General features: G+C 50.6%; 1 protein-coding gene across 10 annotated transcripts in view; it reads left to right on the top strand.

Moving 5' to 3' along the window:
* EP400 (E1A binding protein p400) overlaps window positions 1–18,894 on the top strand; it is a 127,997-nt gene that overhangs the window by 99,837 nt on the left and 9,266 nt on the right. For 9 of the 10 annotated variants that reach the window (XM_008005252.3, XM_073021251.1, XM_008005256.3 and 6 more), the window contains 10 exons: window positions 219–297; window positions 416–670; window positions 2,079–2,124; window positions 2,204–2,313; window positions 10,176–10,389; window positions 10,532–10,773; window positions 12,638–12,856; window positions 14,730–14,925; window positions 15,316–15,440; window positions 17,436–17,582. In XM_008005252.3, the coding sequence (XP_008003443.3) occupies window positions 219–297; window positions 416–670; window positions 2,079–2,124; window positions 2,204–2,313; window positions 10,176–10,389; window positions 10,532–10,773; window positions 12,638–12,856; window positions 14,730–14,925; window positions 15,316–15,440; window positions 17,436–17,582 (1,633 nt within the window). The remainder of the gene's footprint in view (window positions 1–218; window positions 298–415; window positions 671–2,078; window positions 2,125–2,203; window positions 2,314–10,175; window positions 10,390–10,531; window positions 10,774–12,637; window positions 12,857–14,729; window positions 14,926–15,315; window positions 15,441–17,435; window positions 17,583–18,894) is intronic. The other variant, XM_073021250.1, reaches the window with a different exon arrangement.

The following is an 18,894-nucleotide window of genomic DNA, read 5'->3' on the forward strand; positions in this document are numbered from 1 at the left end:
CTCGGCCTCAGGGAAGAGGACTCGGCGCCAGGCTGAGGACAAGGTCCAGGTGGCTCGATCTCCTGCAGGGCACGTCGGGCACCTTGCTTTATGCCCTCCTCTCTTGGGCTGGGCTGGAGCTGCCCCAGCACCTGGCAGCATGGGGTTTCTAGGGTACTTGGTACTTGTCCATCTTAACATTTGCCTATATGTTTTTAACCTTTGCGTCTGTCTTTCAGTGGAATCAACTATGACAAGCCACTGCCTCCCATCCAGGTGGCGTCTCTCCGTGCAGAGCGAATCGCAAAAGAGAAAAAGGTCAGCGCCCTGGGCCCTTCTGCTTGAGTGGGAAAATGTGGTGGCTGTGACTTCATCCAGGGGGTGTGCAGGCCGGGTCCGCCCCTCCAGTGGCTCCTCTTCCTTCCCTGCCCCTCAGGCTCTGGCTGATCAGCAGAAGGCACAGCAGCCGGCCGTGGCCCAGCCGCCCCCGCCCCAGCCGCAGCCCCCACCACCCCCGCAGCAGCCACCACCACCACTGCCACAACCACAGGCAGCGGGCAGCCAGCCACCAGCAGGGCCACCAGCTGTCCAGTCTCAACCCCAGCCACAGCCCCAGACCCAGACGCAGCCTGTGCAGGCCCCAGCGAAGGCGCAGCCCGCAATCACGACGGGGGGCAGCGCGGCCGTGCTGGTGAGCAGGGACCTCCTCACGGGCTTCCCCTCCACAGGAAGTCACCCCCACCCACACTTGATTCAAGTGCTTTCTGTTAAAACGAAGCTTGTTGCCAGTTCTAACACATTTCTAGGCTGTAGACCTTCCTCTGAAGAAATGGGAAAAGGCTTAGTCTCACCCCAGAGGAATTGTGTGTTTTCACCCAGATTCTGCCATTTCACTCCTCCAAGGCTTTTGTGGGCTTAGTGGCTTTATTGGATTTGGCAGGTAGAGGCAGCTCCTTTTAGTGGAGGTGGCTGGGAAGTTTGGAATTGCCTGGGTTTTGTAAAACATACCTAAACATACCTGTGACGCATTTACCTCTTGACTTCCTACACACTTAGGGAGCAGGTCCTGTCTGTGCTGGTGTCTCCTGAAAGCCTGCCCATGTGTGCTCACTCATACACATCAGTCTTTAATGCATGTTGTAGAAAAGCTGTAAAGTGCACGAGAAGCATTGTGAAAAGAAAGGCAGGGTGTGGAGCTGCAGACTGTGGCCGTGCGCACCACGCTCTGGTGCATCTCTGTACTGTGTGTGTCCATGTGCCACACAGAGCTGAAATCATATGCAGAGAATCACACCTGCAGAGAATAGGAGCTGTGCCAAATTGGGAAAACCCACACTTTGGACTACCAGGCAGGCATAAAAACATTTTTGTTACATAGAACCATTTCCTGCAGTAGTTTTTAGAAAATTGTTTGTTGTTGTGGAATTTTCAATGTACTCAGGCAACTTCATTCCTCATCTATTCAAAAGAGATCTTTGTGAATGCCTACTTGGTGCAAGGTGGGCAAGATGGGCAGTGCCCACACTCTGGAGCCATGTTCTGCAGGGGAGGGAGGCAGCCAAAGAGATCATTTTAAATGCTGGTGGGAGGAGTCAGGGTGGCACAGTGTGGAGCTGGCTTGTGAGGAAACACCTTTCTGAGGAGTTGGCATTTGAGCTAAGGCCTGAGTGACAAGGATTTGTCATGAGAAGAACACACACAGCAAGTACAGAGGTCCTGAGCTTGGCTGATATGGGGGCCAGAAAGGTCAGTGTGGCTGGACTCAGGTGGTGAGATACAGAGGGTGGATGAATGGAGTGGAGAGACAGAGGAGTAGAGGGACAGTGGGGTGTGGGGTCAGCAGGGTGGGGATGGAGGGACCCCGGGGTAGAGGTGGAGGGTCAGTGGGGTGGGGCTAGAGGGACAGTGGGATAGGGGTGGAGGGATAGCAGGTAGACAGATGGTGGGGGCACCGCCAGGTGGAATGAGTTGGGGAGGTTGGGACGGGTGGCTGTGTGAATGTCTGGGAGTTTTGATTTGATTCTGAATGAAGTGGAAGCCTTTGGAGTGTTTATGTGGGGGAGAGCCTGACATGAAATTCAAATTTTTTTTTTAAATAGGCAGGAACCATTAAAACATCAGTTACTGGGACAAGCATACCCACTGGTAAGACAAATACAGAGATGCTGAAATGTGGACCCCATTTCTCCTGGCACTGTTGCCTTATGCCCACCTGTCTCCACAGGCACCGTGAGTGGAAATGTGATCGTGAACACCATCGCAGGGGTCCCGGCTGCCACCTTCCAGTCCATCAACAAGCGCCTGGCGTCACCAGTGGCTCCTGGAGCCTTGACTGTGAGTCGCCCTTCACCTGGGTCGTGCACCTTGACTGCATTCCGCCGAAATTATTTACTTGTCTGTTAATTCTTCTTATTATTTTTAAGTATTCCATTGGTGAAAAAACTGTCTAATTTGAATTTCATAAAATAAGTAGCTGATCAGTATGTTGATTTCAGAAACATTCACCTGTTTGGGGGATGGTTTCCATTCTCTATGAGGGATGAAAATGAGGTGGGATATGTGTGTGTAAAGTGTAGGGGTGTATGTGTGTGAGGTGTAGGGGGGGTGTGAAGTATAGGGGTGTGTGTGTTTGAGGTGTAGGGGTGTGTGAAGTGTAGGGGTGTGTGAAGTGTGGGGGTGTATGTGTGTGAGGTGTAGGGGTGTGTGAAGTGTAGGGGTGTATGTGTGTGAGGTGTAGGGGTGTGTGAAGTGTAGGGGTGTATGTGTGTGAGGTGTAGGGGGTGTGTGAAGTATAGGGGTGTGTGTGTGTGAGGTGTAGGGGTGTGTGAAGTGTAGGGGTATATGTGTGTGAGGTATAGGGGTGTGTGAAGTGTAGGGTTGTATGTGTGTGAGGTGTAGGGGGGTGTGTGAAGTATAGGGGTGTGTGTGTGTGAGGTGTAGGGGTGTGTGAAATATAGGGGTGTGTGTGTGAGGTGTAGGGGTGTGTGAAGTGTAAGGGTGTGTGTGAGGTGTAGGGGTGTGTGTGAAGTGTAGGGGTATGTGTGAGGTGTAGGGAGTGTGAAGTGTAGGGGTGTGTGTGAGGTGTAGGGGTGTGTGTGAAGTGTAGGGGTATGTGTGAGGTGTAGGGAGTGTGTGAAGTGTAGGGGTGTGTGTGAGGTGTAGGGGTGTGTGTGAAGTGTAGGGGTATGTGTGAGGTGTAGGGAGTGTGTGAAGTGTAGGGGTGTGTGTGAGGTGTAGGGGTGTGTGTGTGAAGTGTAGGGGTGTATGTGTGTGAGGTGTGGGGGTGTGTGAAGTGTAGGGGTGTGTGTGAGTTATAGGGGTGTGTGTGTGAAGTGTAGGGGTGTGAGGTATAGGGGTGTGTGTGTGAGGTATAGGGGTGTGTGAGGTGTACGGATGTGTGAGGTGTAGGGGTGTGTGAGGTGTAGGGGTGTGTGTGTGAGGTGTACGGGTGTATGTGAGGTGTAGGGGTGTGTGTGAGGTGTAGGGGTGTGTGAGCTGTACAGGTGTATGTGTGAGGTGTAGGGGTGTGTGTGTGAGGTGTAGGGATGTGTGTGAGGTGTAGGGGTGTATGTGAGGTGTACGGGTGTATGTGAGGTGTAGGGGTGTGTGTGAAGTGTAGGGGTGTATGTGTGAGGTGTAGGAGTGTGTGAAGTGTAGGGGTGTATGTTTGTGAGGTGTAGGGGGTGTGTGAAGTGTAGGGGTATGTGTGAGGTGTAGGGGTGTGTGTGTGAAGTGTAGGAGGGGGTATGTGTGTGTGTGTGTGAAGGGTCCCCTCCCTGTAGGATGATTTTAGGTAGGAGGTAGGTGGGATGTGAGGGTCCGCTGCTGATTCTGTTGCCGCAGGTGCCCCCCATATGCTGATCACTGTGCCCATGTGGGGAAGCTGAGAGATGACGGGCCTCTTGGGGGCGAGGTTTTGGGGGAAGGGACACGGCATCACACAAGGGCATGGCTGGGTGCGTGCCAGGAGCAGGCGGGCATGGGAGGAGTGGGCAGTTTCTACGGAACGTGGAGGCCCCAGGTGTGGGAAGTGGTAGGTGCAGCCCACGCAGGTGGAGAGGAAGTGCCCAGGCAAAGGTGCAGAGCCATGTGGTGCCCTGGGACCACTGCTTCACTTGGGTTTTTCATCATCAGAACCAAACACAAGTGAGAATAAGGAGCTCAGATTTGTATCTCGATTTTCCAAATAGTTCACAGACCCAGGGGCAACACACCCTGAATGAGAAGAAACCATGCTTCAAAGTCAGTGCGTTGGCAAGTAGAATGCAGTCTCTCTTGGGTTTTAAAAAGCGTCTTTCCTGTAAAGATGTCGTTGCTATAGTAGCAGGTGATGGGGCATTGGCAGGATAGATGTGTGGATGATGGAATTGGATAGAGTCCAGAAATAGACCCCTCCCCAACACACACACACACACAGATTTTCAGTTGACCTCAGTAAAAGTGCCAAGGAAATTCAGAGGTGAACAGACTGTCTTGTCAGCAAACGGTGCTGTAACAGTTGGGCGGCCATGTGCAGAACAATGAGCCTTGGCCTGTAACTCACACTGAATATGAAAGTCACTGCAGGTGGATCACAGGCCTGCATGTAAAAGCAAAAACTACACTGTAAGCCAAAACAGTAACATTTCTAGGAGAAAATCTGTGCTACTTTGGTTTAGGCAAAGATTTCTTAGGATACCGGAAGCCTATGAATCATGAAGAAAAATTAATACATTAGGCTTCATCAAAATTAAGGACTTCTCGTCCTTGAAAAATAGTAAGAAAATGAAAAGCATAGACTGGGAGAAAATATAAAGATTCTTCAACTCAATAGTGAGAAAACAAGCAACTTTATAAAATGGGCAGAAGATGGAGCAATCACTTCACCAAGAAGATAGAAGAATTAGATAAATACTTGGAAAGGCGTGCAACGTCATTAGTCATTAAGGAAATGCAGAGTTTTACAACCACAGTGATACAGCATAATGTGCCTAGGAGAGTGGCTTCAGAAACAGAAGGCTGGCAGTAATGGAAGTAGCCAGGACTCTCTCACAAGGCTGTGGGAATGCAGAATCCACAGTCACTTCTGAAAACAGTTTCATTTTTTCTTATAAAACCAAGCATACCCTTACCATGCAGCTTAGCAGTTCTGCTGCTAGGTATTTCCCCAAGAGAAGTGAAAACACCAGAACGAGAACCCTCAACACCAATATTTATAGTGACTTTATTCAGGATTGCTGTAAAAGAAAACAGCCTAAATGCCCTGGTGGATGGGCTGATAAACCATGTACATTCGTACAGCCCAGTCCTACCAAGGAATACAAAAGAATGAACCCCTGAGACATGCACCTCCGTGGAGGACTCTCAGATACATTTTGCAGCTAAATGAACAGTTTCAGAAGGCTTCATATGCTGTATGACTCCATTTAAATAACATTATAAAAATGGTAAAACTAGAGAGACGAAAAAACAGATGAATGAATGCCACGTGCTGGAGATGCGGGAGGGGCTCGACTATGGAGAGGAATATGAGAACGTTGGGAGTGGTGGGGTCGTGGCAGTAGCCACATGATGATAATGTGTCTGTCAAAATTCATAGAACCTCATATTGTACTCTCTGTAAATTACCCTTCAATAAATCCCTGTAAAACACTCTTAAGCAGTAGAATATATAAAAACACACGGTTTTTCTAGTATGTAACTTTAAGATTATTTCACTTTTCTTTGTGCTTTGCAGTAAACAACCTCAGGCTCAGTCGCTGCAGTAGATAGTAGAAGTTGTTAGGCCTGTGGCGTTGGGAATATCCTGTATGACCAATACCACTGTTTCTGTGAGGGTACCAAGCCAGAATCACTGCATTTAGCGTTTTATTTTGAAAAAGACCTGTTCTTTGTGGTATTTTAAACTTTAAAGCATTTCATTCATGACATATTTTTGTGTGGCTCTTAATGGACAAGACATTCTTCCTGGCACTGTGGGCCCAAGACACAGTGTGCTTTCATGGGGCCTTGTAGTGCTGTGGCTAGAACGTGAGAGAGGTGCAGATAGCAGTGGTGGACATGTAGGTGATTGTACTCGGGGGACTCAGAGAAGGCTTTCAGGAGAAAGTGATGTTGGGCTTCAGGAGGACAGGAAGTGCATCATCCACAGAATTGGCCCTTCTGAAGGCAGGGCCAGTCGTGTGAGCGGGGGGTCTGAGGGGAAGGGAATGGTGTGCATGGAGAATGACGTGTTGTTCTGTTTGAATGGAACACAAAAGATATTAACAGAGAAACAGTGGTTCCCTGCCTTTAAAACCATTATTATTGAGTGGCTTCTGTGTGCTTGGCACTTTGTAATATTGAGGTTAGATTGTACTGGTCTTTGGATATTGGGCTATATGGTTTTTTGTTGTTGTTGTTGTTGTTGTTTTGTTTTTTATTTTGAGATGGAGTCTCGCTCTGTCACCCAGGCTGGAGTGTAGTGGCGCGATCTCGGAGTGGCGTGATCTCAGCTCACTGCAGCCTTCGCCTCCTGGGTTCAAGCAATTCTCTGCCTCAGCCTCCCAAGTAGCTGGGATTACAGGTGCCTGCCACCACACCTGGCTAATTTTTGTATTTTTGGTAGAGAGGGGGTTTCACCATCTTAGCCCAGCTGGTCTTGAACTCCTGACTTCGTGATCCACCCACCTCACCCTCCCAAAGTGCGGGATTACAGGCACGAACCACTGCGCCCAGCCTAGATACGGATTTTATTCACTAGGCAGTGGGGAGCCCTTAACGGTCTTCGAGCAGAGAGATGTTCTAGGAAGATTAATGTGATACTACATATCTAGAATTGATTAGGGTAGAAGAGGCTAAGGACAAAATGATTTCTTTTTTTCTTTTCTTTTTTTTTTTTTTTGAGACAGCATCTTGCTGTTGCTCCGGCTGGAGTGCAGGGGTGCAATCACAGCTCGCTGCAGCCTCACACTCACAGACTTAAGTAATCCTCCCGCCTCAGCTTCCTTAGTAGTTTGGATGTGAAAACTGTTTAGTCCAGAAAAGGATGACTTCTGTTTCTGGTAACAAGATGAGTTAAGTTATTTTTATATCACCTCTTAATGAGAATAACTGAAGTTATTAGATAAACATTTTTAAAGCTTCAGGGAACTGACAAGAATAATTAGTTATCAGGCCCAAATCTAAGGGAGGGAAGAAACTCAGAGAGAGAAACAGGATTCATTGAAGTCATGTTTGCCTTGAAAATAAATTTCAGCCTGTGGGATGAGGGAACTCAAATTCAAGTCCAAGGCTGGGCCAAGGTGGAGAATCTAAAAAGGAAACTGCTGATACACCGAGGTAGGCTCCCAGGTGGCTAAACTCTTAGGGCAAGAGTGAACCAGAAGCAGAATCCATCTGCCCTTGGCCTTCAGGGGTCAAAAGAAGAGTTGCCCTTGGATTGAGCAGTGGAGCACGGTGGGGACGGCCCCTGAGAGGTTGAAGCCACAGGTCAGTTTGCAGTTCAAGTTGGTATTACCTTAAGAGTGTCTCCGGCACTCCCTCACATCAAATGAAGTAGACCTGCTTCACTGGGCGTGTTCCTGTGCAGCCGACCAGGAACAAATGCAGATTCTCTCTGGAGGATTATGCTTTCTTGACTTCTGAGAATCTCCACAAATAGTTTTCTAGTATAATACAATATAATAGAATACAAAATAACTAAACAGAAAAGAAAAGGCATTGTGAGTGAGAATCAGCGGAATGGCAGACACTGGATAGGCCTGCAAAGATGAGCGATATTGGGATTATCAGGTTTAGATTTTAAAGGTTAGGCTTTCAGACTGGGCGCGGTGTCCCACGCCTATAATCCTAGCATTTTGGGAGGCCAAGGAGGGTGGATCATAAGGTCAGGAGACAGAGACCATTCTGGCTAACACGATGAAACCCCATCTCTATTGAAAATACAAAAAAAAAAAATTAGCCAGATGTGGTGGCACGCGTGTGTAGTCCTAGCTACTCGGGAGGCTGAAGCAGGAGAATCGCTTGAACCCGCGAGGCGGAGGTTGCAGTGAGCCGAGATCACACCACTGCACTCCAGCCTGGGTGACAGAGTGAGACTCCGTTAAAAAATAAAAAAAGAAGTTATGCTTTCTATTTTAAGGAAATAAAAGAGAAGATTGAGAATATCTGAATGTCTGTAATCAGGAAACTATGTATAGAAAGAATATAGAGAACTTTTAGAAAAGTCTGATTACCCTAGTTGGGGGAAACAAACCAAACTTATGAGTGGGCTTTAGTATCACACAATTGAGGAGAAAATGAGGGAAGTGGAGGCAAAATCAGAAGACATCCTACACGCGACATGGGATGACAAGATGACACATGGAGGACATGGTGACAGGGCCTGATAGGTGGTTACTGACTGTCAGACAGAAAATTAAGCAGAGTCAATATTTGAAGACGGAATAGTTTTTAAGAACTTACTAATGACACTGATGCATTTATGTAGAAAGTCTAATCCCAATCAAGGATGAGAAAAAGGAACCAAGTCTGGTCTGCATAATGCCAGTGACCAAGAGGTCTTTCAAGCAGCCACAGGAAGAGACAGATTGCCTTCAGAGGTGGAGCGGCGCGCTTGCCAGTGGCAGCAGTGAGGCCGGGAGCCAGCAGGTGTCGTCGTCGTGCCAGGGAAAGGAAGTTGCTGCCAGCCTGGGGCTCTGCAGTTCTTGGAAATATCTTAAAGAACAAGGGAGGCTGGGTGTGGTGGCTCACACCTATAATCCTAGCACTTTGGGAGGCCGAGGTGGGCGGATCTCCTGAGGTCGGGGGTTCGAGACCAGCCTGACCAACATGGAGAAACCCCATCTCTACTAAAAATACAAAATTAGCCGAGCGTGGTGGCGCATGCTTGTAATGCCAGCTATTCAGGAGGCTGAGGCAGGAGAATTGCTTGAACCCTGGAGGCGGAGGTTGCAGTGAGCCAAGATTACGCCATTGCAGTGCAGCCTGGGCAACAAGAGCAAAACTCTGTCTAAAAAAAGAGCAACAAAAAACGGCAAAATAAAGCAGTTTTCAACTTTGGAACTTCACTGAATGATATGCTTTAAGCAGAAGAAAGGTGTTCCCAGCGGGAGGTGGTAACAAGGTTGGCTCGTGGATGAACGCAAGAGCTCGCTGGGGTTAGAAAGAGGAAATAAATACACAGGATGGTAACATGCAAGCTGGGGAAGGGGCAGAGGGGCTGAAGTGTGCACAGGTCTCGTTACTGTTTAGGAAGAGCATGGAGCGTTTAGACTTTGGCAAGCATCCGTGGTAATTCCAGACGAGCCACCAGAAGAGCGAGAGCAGAGCGAGTTGCTCCCAACCATGGCAGGGGACGTTGGTGAGGAAAGAGTCATCTGAGAGGAGGCAAGAAAGGAGATGAAAAGAAGCATGCAGCAGCTGGGTTGAGTGGAAAACACGGAGTGACATGCTAGATTTCCATCCAGATGCATAAGCAGTGAGACGTAAAAGGATCAAGACAGACTAAAAATACACGGCACATCAGAACCAAGGGAGCTGGTAGAGGCCAGCTGAAGAGACATTGCAGAGGTGGCATGGCTGCGTTTGCCTTCCAGTTTATGGTGGGACAAGGAAGGGTGGTGGGGCGAGATAGGGTGAGGGAGCCACTCTGGCTGCCACTTCTGCCTGCGGGCCAGAGTCGACTGCAGGGCACAGTGAGGATGCTCTGAATTTTAGGCAAGATGAAGGTAAGATGCCACAAGACCCCAAGCACATGGTGAGAGACTCAGGGCTGTAGTGTCAGCACAGATGGGGGCGGTGGTAGAGCCAGGGCTGTGGGCTGTGTCGGGGCTGTAATGTCAGCACAGATGGGGGCGGTGGTAGAGCCAGGGCTGTGGGCTGCGTGTCTGTGGGTAGCATGGGTGCCGCAAGGACAGTCATTATGTTCCTGGGGACCAAGAGGTCTTTGTGCAGAGAGGGAGGGACAGGACAGCCTTTTCAGCATATGCATGGGAGTGTCGTCATCTCAACCGCGTTTCTGTGGGTGATGTGATCCGCTGTAAGAAAACATTGCTCAAGGCACTTGCTTTTGAATTGACACGTGAAATCAGCAGTTGTCAAAAGACTGAACTCTAGCGTGTGTTTCACTTGTTTCGCCTCTGAAGTTGGGTGCTCTTGTCTGCCCTGCTCTGAGTGTGAACAGCCCTGAGTGCTGTGTGAAATATTTGATGAGGTCCTCTGTTTGCCTTTTCTAGACGCCGGGAGGCTCTGCTCCTGCCCAGGTGGTGCACACCCAGCCCCCGCCACGGGCAGTCGGCTCCCCAGCCACGGCGACCCCTGACCTGGTGTCCATGACGACGACTCAGGGTGTTCGAGCAGTCACTTCTGTGACAGCCTCGGCCGTGGTCACTACCAGCCTGACCCCAGTGCAGACCCCGGCGCGGTCTTTGGTGCCCCAGGTGTCCCAAGGTAAAGCCAGGCTGGGAGCTTTCTCTGACACGCGTCTGCTGTGGCACGTGTGAGGGCTCAGCTGCTGCTTGCTTTCTGAGAATGAGGATCTGAAGGTGGGCGAGTATCCCTGTCCAGACCTAATGAGCAAACCTCTTCATAGCCACAGGAGTTCAGCTCCCTGGAAAAACCATCACACCTGCACATTTCCAGCTTCTCAGGCATCAGCAACAGCAGCAGCAGCAGCAGCAGCAACAGCAGCAGCAGCAACAGCAGCAGCAGCAGCAACAGCAGCAGCAGCAGCAGCAGCAGCAGCAGACGACGACTTCTCAGGTGCAAGTTCCGCAGATCCAAGGCCAGGCCCAGTCTCCAGCACAGATCAAAGCTGTGGGCAAGCTGACGCCGGTGAGCATTTTCCCGGAGGACCATGGACGTGTGCGTCTTGTGGTCAGTCAGCCCAGCGTCTGTGAGGTGGTGCCTGCTTGCATGGTGCAGTCCAGAGTGTATTTTGCAAACGTCTAGCACTGCCTTTTTGTAGGACGCGTGCTTCGTTTTATTGATCTAAAACTTCCCATGTCATAACACTTTGATCATGCCTTAGAGAAGTATCTTACGCGTATTCAGAGCACTTTGAAGACATTAACACCCAGCGTGCAAATGTGTCTTCTTGCTTAGGGGTCTTGTGCCTTGTGTTCAGCATCAGTCTCTGGGGAGGACTAGGCAGCCCACTTGGTGCGGTTCTGGACCAGAGAAAGTGCTGGTGAGAAGGCATTCCTCACAGTGTTGGGAGAGCAGGCAGTGGACCCTGGGTTTGTTTCGGTGTGGTTCGTGTGCAGTACTGTTTCTCAGAGGTGGTCATTGGGGTACTGATGTACCTGATTTTTGCTAACCTCTGTACCAGCTTTGCTGTTCTTTATGTAAATGTGTTCATTTTAAAAGGAAATGTTGGGCTGGGCGCAGCGGCTCATGCCTGTGATCCCAGCACTTTGGGAGGCCGAGGTGGGCAGATCATTTAAGGTCAGGAGTTTGAGACCAGCCTGGTCAACATGGTGAATCCCTGTCTCTACTAAAAATAAAAAAGCCGGACGTGGTGGCGGGTGCCTGTAATCCTAGCTGAGGCCCGAGAATCGCTTGAACCTAGAAGGCAGAGGTTGTAGTGAGCCGAGATTGTGCCACTGCACTCCAGCCTGGGCGACAGAATGAGACTCTGTCTCAAAGGAAAAAAAAAAAGGAAATGTTATACCCCTACCATAAATGGAAAACCATTAATACTTGTCATAGAAAGTAACCAGAGAAATATATGGAATGAAAACAAGACAATATTTTGAAGTTTCAGCTCACTGTTGGGCCTGCCGGAGTGCTTGAGTCTGGGCCTCTCCATGGTCTAGAAGGGAGGAAGTGGGCTGCGGGAGACACAGACTCAGCTGAGGGCCTGTCCTGGGGCTGTTGGCAGGGCTGTTGGTGGAATTTAGACATCGAGCTTATCCTGTTCCTGTCACACCAGCCATTCCTCGAGGGCTCCGTGGTCATATGTGGCTGTGGCTACCACCCTGGGCAGTCCCCGTCTAGCCCACTTGTATCCTGCAGGAAGTGCCGCTGGAGAGTGCTAAATATGAACGCTGTGCTCAGGAACTCCAGGCCCAGCAGAGGCAACTATCGGAGCCAGAGCTGGGCTTTGACCCCCCGGCCCACAGCCACACAGGTGCCTTGTCACCTGCCCCTGTTCAACCACTGAGACACCAGTGCCTTCAACGTCAAGGCTGCCACCCAGCCTTGGCTGCCAGGAGTCCTGTGTGCCAGGTGTTTGCCTGGCTCCTTCGTTCCTCACTCTGCCCTCTTCCAAATCCATTTCAAAGCCAGTTTCACTTCCAGCCTTTCAAAAGACACTTGATAGTCCTGATCAACTCATTATAGGTTTTCTTAAAAATTTTTTTCTTAAAATGTTTTTTGAACTTATAAACTAATAAATAAGTTTGGTTGGCACTACAGATTTAAATCGACTTGTTTGTGAGGGATAATAGAAATTTTGCTATGAACTTATCAGTCAGAATCCCTGTTTGTAGCTTTCACCTGACAAAATGCTTATTTTTAATAAATGAACACCTAAAAGATACTGGGCAGCCCATAGGAGGCAGTCTGGATGCTGCACAGTAGCAGGTGCCTGCTTTGGTATTTAGTGGGCAGTAGAGGGGTGGCTTAGGATCAAGATGTCTACTTAAGAATGGAGCACAGTTAATGTTGAAGAGAAGATACTTTGCTTGTATTTTAGGAACACCTCATCAAAATGCAGAAGCAGAAACTGCAGATGCCTCCGCAGCCCCCACCGCCACAGGCCCAGTCTGCGCCCCCGCAGCCAACAGCCCAAGTGCAGGTGCAGGCCTCACAGCCCCCGCAGCAGCAGAGCCCTCAGCTCACCACGGTCACGGCCCCGAGGCCTGGAGCCCTGCTGACGGGCACCACCGTGGCCAACCTCCAGGTGGCCCGGCTCGTAAGTGTCAGTTTCTGTTTGTTTTCCAAGTTTTAACACAGCTATTGTGCTTGCTCGGCTGCGTGTCACGTGTTACAGGAGTGAGTGTGAGATGGGATCTTTTCCCCAAGAACTTAGTGCCCCTTGGACAGAGGACAGGACTCACCACTTGTGGAGCATTAACACAGCAGCAGCTCCCAGAGGCCATCCAGGCATCAGCAAGCTTCTCAGGGCCTGAACGGGGGTGGGTGGAGCGTGAGCAAGGTGAGGTGCAGCCTGCGTGGCGTCCCTGTGCTGCTGAGGGAGCATGCGGGGACCAAGGCCTGCGTGGCTGGAGCAGAGGGCGCTGTGCATGTAAGCCGTAGGCATGGGTAGGTAGCCGTCTCTGAAGCTGCTCTCAGGTGACCGCTGGAGGCAGGAGAGCATTTGGAGATTTCAGAAGGGACTAGCATCAGGCACAAGTGCTGTCTGGGAAGACTGGCTCTCAGCAGGTGCCAGCGTCCCGGGGCAGGCAGGGTCCCTGCACCCTGAGCAGAGCTTAGCTAGGGGTGCTGGTGACAGCTGCCCTGATAGAGGCTCACCCTGAGCTAGACTTTGCCCTTTGTTCTCTTGTGTCTTTCACCTGGCCCAGCGCTCATGGACTGCCCCAGACAGGGATAAGGGTCTTACTATTAATTCCATTTTATAGGTTGAGAAACTGAGGCACATAGGCTAAGTTCCCACCCAAATTCCACAACCAGTCAGCTGCATCTCAAGCTAGGATTTGGGGACCTGGGTGCTCAGGCTCAGCTGTGTGGGTGCTGGACCCCCACTTTGGGTCTTCCCTGGGAGGGACTAGCCCTCCACAACAGAGTGAGTAGAAGTGGATGAAAAACTACAAAAGGGTGCTCAGTTTCAATCATGTTCACAAAAATGCAAATTCACTGAGAAGAATGGTAACACCTAGTAGTGGCCAGGGTATAGGGGTCTTGTTGGACAGGAATCAGTGGCCTCTATTTGGAGAGGATTTTGGTAATTAAGCTATAAAAATGTGCTTGCTTAGTTAACTAAACACTCCTCTTATGTCCTAGAGAAATAACAGAACATTTACAAAGTGATGAATATACAAGCTTGTTTGCTTCATGAATGTTAGAGGAAATTAAATATCCATTACTAAGAATTTCATTAAGTAAATTATGTATCATCCAAACAATGGAATATTAAGCAACTTTGAAAGTGGTTTTTGGTAAAGGGAAGAGAAACAGATTTCAAAATATTTATGATTCATGTCACTTTTGCACACTTTCACGGTGAGCCACCTGGATATGAACAGTGGCTGAAGGCTAAATACCAGTTTTAACATTCAGATGTGAGTAGTTCGAGGAGTGTGGGTAATTTTTACTTTGTATTTTCTTACGTAATCTTAGTCTTTATACATACAACAATAGAGCTATTTCCACTTACCATTTTTAAAATAGTAATTTAAGAGAAAATGTGTGGGACGGGAGGCTGTGGCAGTCATTTTGAAGTGAGGGACGGGCCGATGTTGGGTGGTCGCTGAAGGAACAGGAAGTGAAGGCTTCTGTGGGAAATGGGTCAGGATGTGGTTACTGGTGCGGTTCGGGAGATGGAGGGAAGTGAAGGTGATGTCCCACGAGATCACGGACATCTGGACGCAGCAGCATGTGTGATGAGCCTGCAGGTCTTGCGGGAGCTTCAGAAGCACAGGCTGACCTGTGAATCGACATTTCCCTGAGGCGTGCAGATCACTCGGTTTTCCTTTTATGTCGGGCTACTTTCAACTTTGTTGATCTTTGTAAATTTTCTCATGGCATGACCTCTTGTGGGGAAGTATTTGGAAAGACATACCATGTCCTGAATTTCTCTGGACTCTCCCATTATTTCTACTGTTTAGACCCGGGTTCCCACTTCTCAGCTGCAGGCGCAAGGGCAGATGCAGACCCAGGCACCCCAGCCAGCCCAGGTGGCCTTGGCGAAGCCTCCAGTGGTGTCCGTCCCGGCAGCTGTGGTCTCCTCGCCGGGAGTCACCACCCTGCCCATGAACGTCGCGGGGATCAGCGTGGCGATCGGTCAGCCACAGAAGGCAGCAGGTGCCGGCCCCAGCACACCCTCCCCTCCTGGGCTTGAGCCCAGTTTCATAGGCCTCTCTGGTGGCAGTGGTCGCCAGCAACCTGTGTTCTTTCCTCGCACCCACCCACTTGAGCGTGCCGTCACATGTTCTAGCACAAACGTGCCTTGGCGCTTTCCAGGCACAAGGCTTGGTCCTCAGTTGAACTGTTGACATTTTGAAATTTCCATCTTAATTTAAGTGTAATTTGTGAATCCAGAAACATTTTAATGTAGTTACGGGATGGCTTACTTGTCTCCATAGAGTTTCATAGTTTATTATTTTCTGTAGAGGTGAGTCCGTTGGAACAGCTTGGCGTGAGCCTCGAGCTCTTTCCCCAATGTGCTGACTAAGTGGCTTTTGCTGCCTGCAGGACAGACCGTGGTGGCCCAGCCCGTGCATGTGCAGCAGCTGCTGAAGCTGAAACAGCAGGCCGTCCAGCAGCAGAAGGCCATCCAGCCACAGGCTGCCCAGGGCCCGGCAGCCGTCCAGCAGAAGGTACTGGGGCTGGGGGATTCTCACCTCTGGGTCTATGCCAAGGCAAAGCTGGCTGTTGGAGGAGAGGGTCCTGAGCAGACAAGGCCCCTTGTGGCAGCCCAGGCTTTTCAGAGGGTGGCTTCAAGGACTGGAGGTGCTAGTGTGGTCATCCCTGTTGGTTTTCCCTTCCTTTTAAAGGTGAACGCTGTGTGTGAAGTGACAAGTGAGGCTGAGGTCTTGGCAGGGGGGTGGAGGGGGTATAGTCTGTGAGGATGGCTGGGTGCCAGGTAAGAAGCCTGCATGGCATTGGGACAGACACAGGGGATGCAATTACATGATGGGGGCCAGTGGACTCACGGAAGCAGACGCAGCTCACACCACAGGACCCGCCTGGACTCCTAGTGGAGGACAGGGACGCCACACGGTCTGGACCCCAGAGAGAATGCGGCCTCTGTGCATGTTGGTGGTGAAAGGGGAGAATACACACCAGGAACTGACGTGGATGGGGGTGCAGCAGGGCACCGGGCTCCGAGGGTGTCTACAGGCTCACCCAGCTCCCTGAGACGACACCTGTGCCTCTCAGCAGCCAGTGCTATGTTGAAGGACGTGAGGGACATACAGTGGTGAGACAGCTCTGCCTCCAGGGACATCTGCTCATGGTGGCTCATCGGTGGCACCCAGCCCAAGTCCCAGGCTTTGGATGGCTGGTGTGGGCCCTCAGACCCCATGTTCTATTGGCACTGCTCTCTGGCTAGAGTTAGAAGGCGGGCTCTGATGGGAAGCCACGTGGCTGTGCGGGGAGCTACCCTGTTCCCTGAGCGCTGCGCTGGCCCCCTGCAGGTACCTGGTGCTCATCTTCAAGATGGAGGATGTTGTTTTGAGGAAACTGAGGCTCAGAGAAAAGGACTTGCCCAGATCACAGGGCCAGTAAAAGGCGGCTGGCTGACTCCAGCGGGCCCAGGGTGCTTTGTGTCACACCAGCTGGACACTGGCTGTGCTGTGAGCCGCTGCCACCTCCTGCAGAAGACCAGTGCTCAGGAACCCTGTGGTGAAGCCCTGCTGGTTGCCAGCGATGGCGTGCTCTGTGGGGAGCTGGAAGCAGAGCTGTCTTTGGAACCCAGAGCGGGAGGGAGTGAGCACTGAGGGAACACAAGCCGGGAGGCACAGGGTGTCTGGGTAATGCCATCAGCTCCGCCGTGGCTGGGTTCCGAAGACCAGCCTGCATCCCCACTCGGCACGACCGCTGCAGGGAAGTGCATGTCCTTTGGGTCGGGATGGTCATCTGCGTTTATTTACCTCTAGAAGAAGGAGATGGTACTGGGACTTACCTCCCAGGCCTGGTCAGCAGCCGCTGGGTGCCTCATGGTGGTCCATGGGCAGATGTGGCCACGCTGATGCACAGGTGGGCGTGGTCCCTCAGGCTTGAGCTGTGCTTGAGGGAGCAGTGGAAGGCTGCAGCTGAAGTGCCAGGCTGTGTTCCTACGATTGGACAGAAACGCCCTTAGATGTTAGAAACCCCTACTTACCCATAGCATGGCTGATACAGCAGATACGTAAACTTCACACGTGCACAATATGATATGCAAAAATTGTGCATACCAGTTTGTTACCCCTTGTACTAAATATTTTCTCTATGTCTACCAAATTCTTAAATTGGATTTGAGAGATTGTGGTCGGTTTCAGTCACCTAAGTAGCAGCCCTGCGCAGGTGTGCCAAGGGTGTCAGGGTGCCCCACCAGCCCAGCTATGCAGGGAACAGCATCCCGGGTGGGGTGGGGTGCAGGCAACTGCCGGGCCTCCTGGAGGAGAAGCTGGTGGCCAGGCCACGTGGGCAGAGGTTTGCCAGGAGGCAGCGTCAGGCGCAGAGGGCAGGGGATGTGGGTGCACACAGGGTTGGTCTGGGAGGTAGGCTGGAAAGGGGCTGGGTTCTGCCGTAGGGCCCAGAGCAGTCAGGAGTCCCGGGAGTCTTGAGCGCAGCGTGGTCTCTGCGGCCCTAATTTCGCAGTCTCTCCCCAGATCACTGCACAGCAGATCACCACCCCTGGCGCGCAGCAGAAGGTCGCCTACGCCGCACAGCCGGCCCTTAAGACCCAGTTTCTTACCACACCCATCTCCCAGGCCCAGAAACTGGCCGGGGCCCAGCAAGTGCAGACCCAGATCCAGGTGAGTGGGGAACAGGGTGCGGGCCCAAGTGTCAGGAGTGGGTGCCTGGCCTTTGGCTTGTATGTCTCGTGGGCTTTGCCAGCTCCCAGCTCTCGGTGGCTCCACTAGGTGGTGTACTGGAGGGGAAGTGTTGTCTCCTGGCCTCAGGTTTCAGCCCCGCTGGCTCCTGGGAAGGCTCCTCTCTGCAGGTGCTTGTTCCAGCTGTCGCCAGCTTTGCCTTCATGTTCTGGATGTCGATCTCCAGCTCTGCGGGGTACAGCTGCCATCTCCCAGTTCCAGGCTCCTCTTCTCCCTTCCTAGTGTCTTTTTAAAAAATATTTTTTATTTTGTTTTTTGATATTTCTTGTTCATCAAGTTCTACCTGGTGTCTTTGGGAGAATGGAGTTCCTGATTTCATGTGTGCAGTGTGCCCTCCCGTCTTCCTCTCTGCCTAGAGCTTTTATGTCCTGCTTCCTCCCAGAGCTTATGGAGTTACCTCCCTGCATCCTCCTCTGAGAGCGAGGGAGTTTTACCTTCTCAGCTGGTCTTCCACCCTCCTGGAATTGGTTTTTGGGTTTGAGATAGAAACAGGAATTCAATTTGATGTGCCCTGTGAACACCCTATTTTCAGCCCCATTTATTAAAAAGCCCACTCTGTCATCCATCAATCCACAGTGCCACCTCCACCCGAGATCCTGTGGGGACATTCAGGGCTTCGTGTCTCAGAGGTCGTGCTGGTCCTACTGCACTCTTGCTCTGAGTGGCCGTGACACTTGGTGTCTGGAGGGCGAGCCCCCCTACCACACCCTTCCTTGGGTGTAAGGTGCCTATTCTTGGCTCTTTACACTTCCGTGTTAATTTTAGTTAGCTTAATTCATACACTGCAATCAAAACTGCTGAAAGTTTTTGTTAGAATTGCATTGATTCTGTAGCTCTGTTTAGGGGAGAGTTAACATCTTTACACTCTTGGCTTCAGATTCACCAATATGATACATTTTTTGTAAGTCTTTTTTAATGCCTTTTAGTGAAGTTTTCTAAATTTTTTTTGTGAAAGTCTTATAGATTATGTTAGTTTTATTCTTAATCAGTATTTTTTGATGCTTTTGTAAATGGTATGCTTTTAATTTCTGTTTTCTGTCTCTGGCTGTTGTACATTTTTGTACATTGGTTTTTCTGGCCGCCTTGCTAGATTCTGGTTATTTGAATAATTTATCTTAGGATTTGGTTTTGTTGCGTTTCCTTCATATACAGTTGTATCACGTGTAAATCGTGACGATCTACTTCTCCCATCTTAAACCCTTGCTTGCTCCCGCCTGACTGTGCTCCCGCCTGA

The sequence above is a fragment of the Chlorocebus sabaeus genome, chromosome 11 (assembly GCF_047675955.1).
Source record: "Chlorocebus sabaeus isolate Y175 chromosome 11, mChlSab1.0.hap1, whole genome shotgun sequence".
Taxonomy (NCBI): domain Eukaryota; kingdom Metazoa; phylum Chordata; class Mammalia; order Primates; family Cercopithecidae; genus Chlorocebus; species Chlorocebus sabaeus.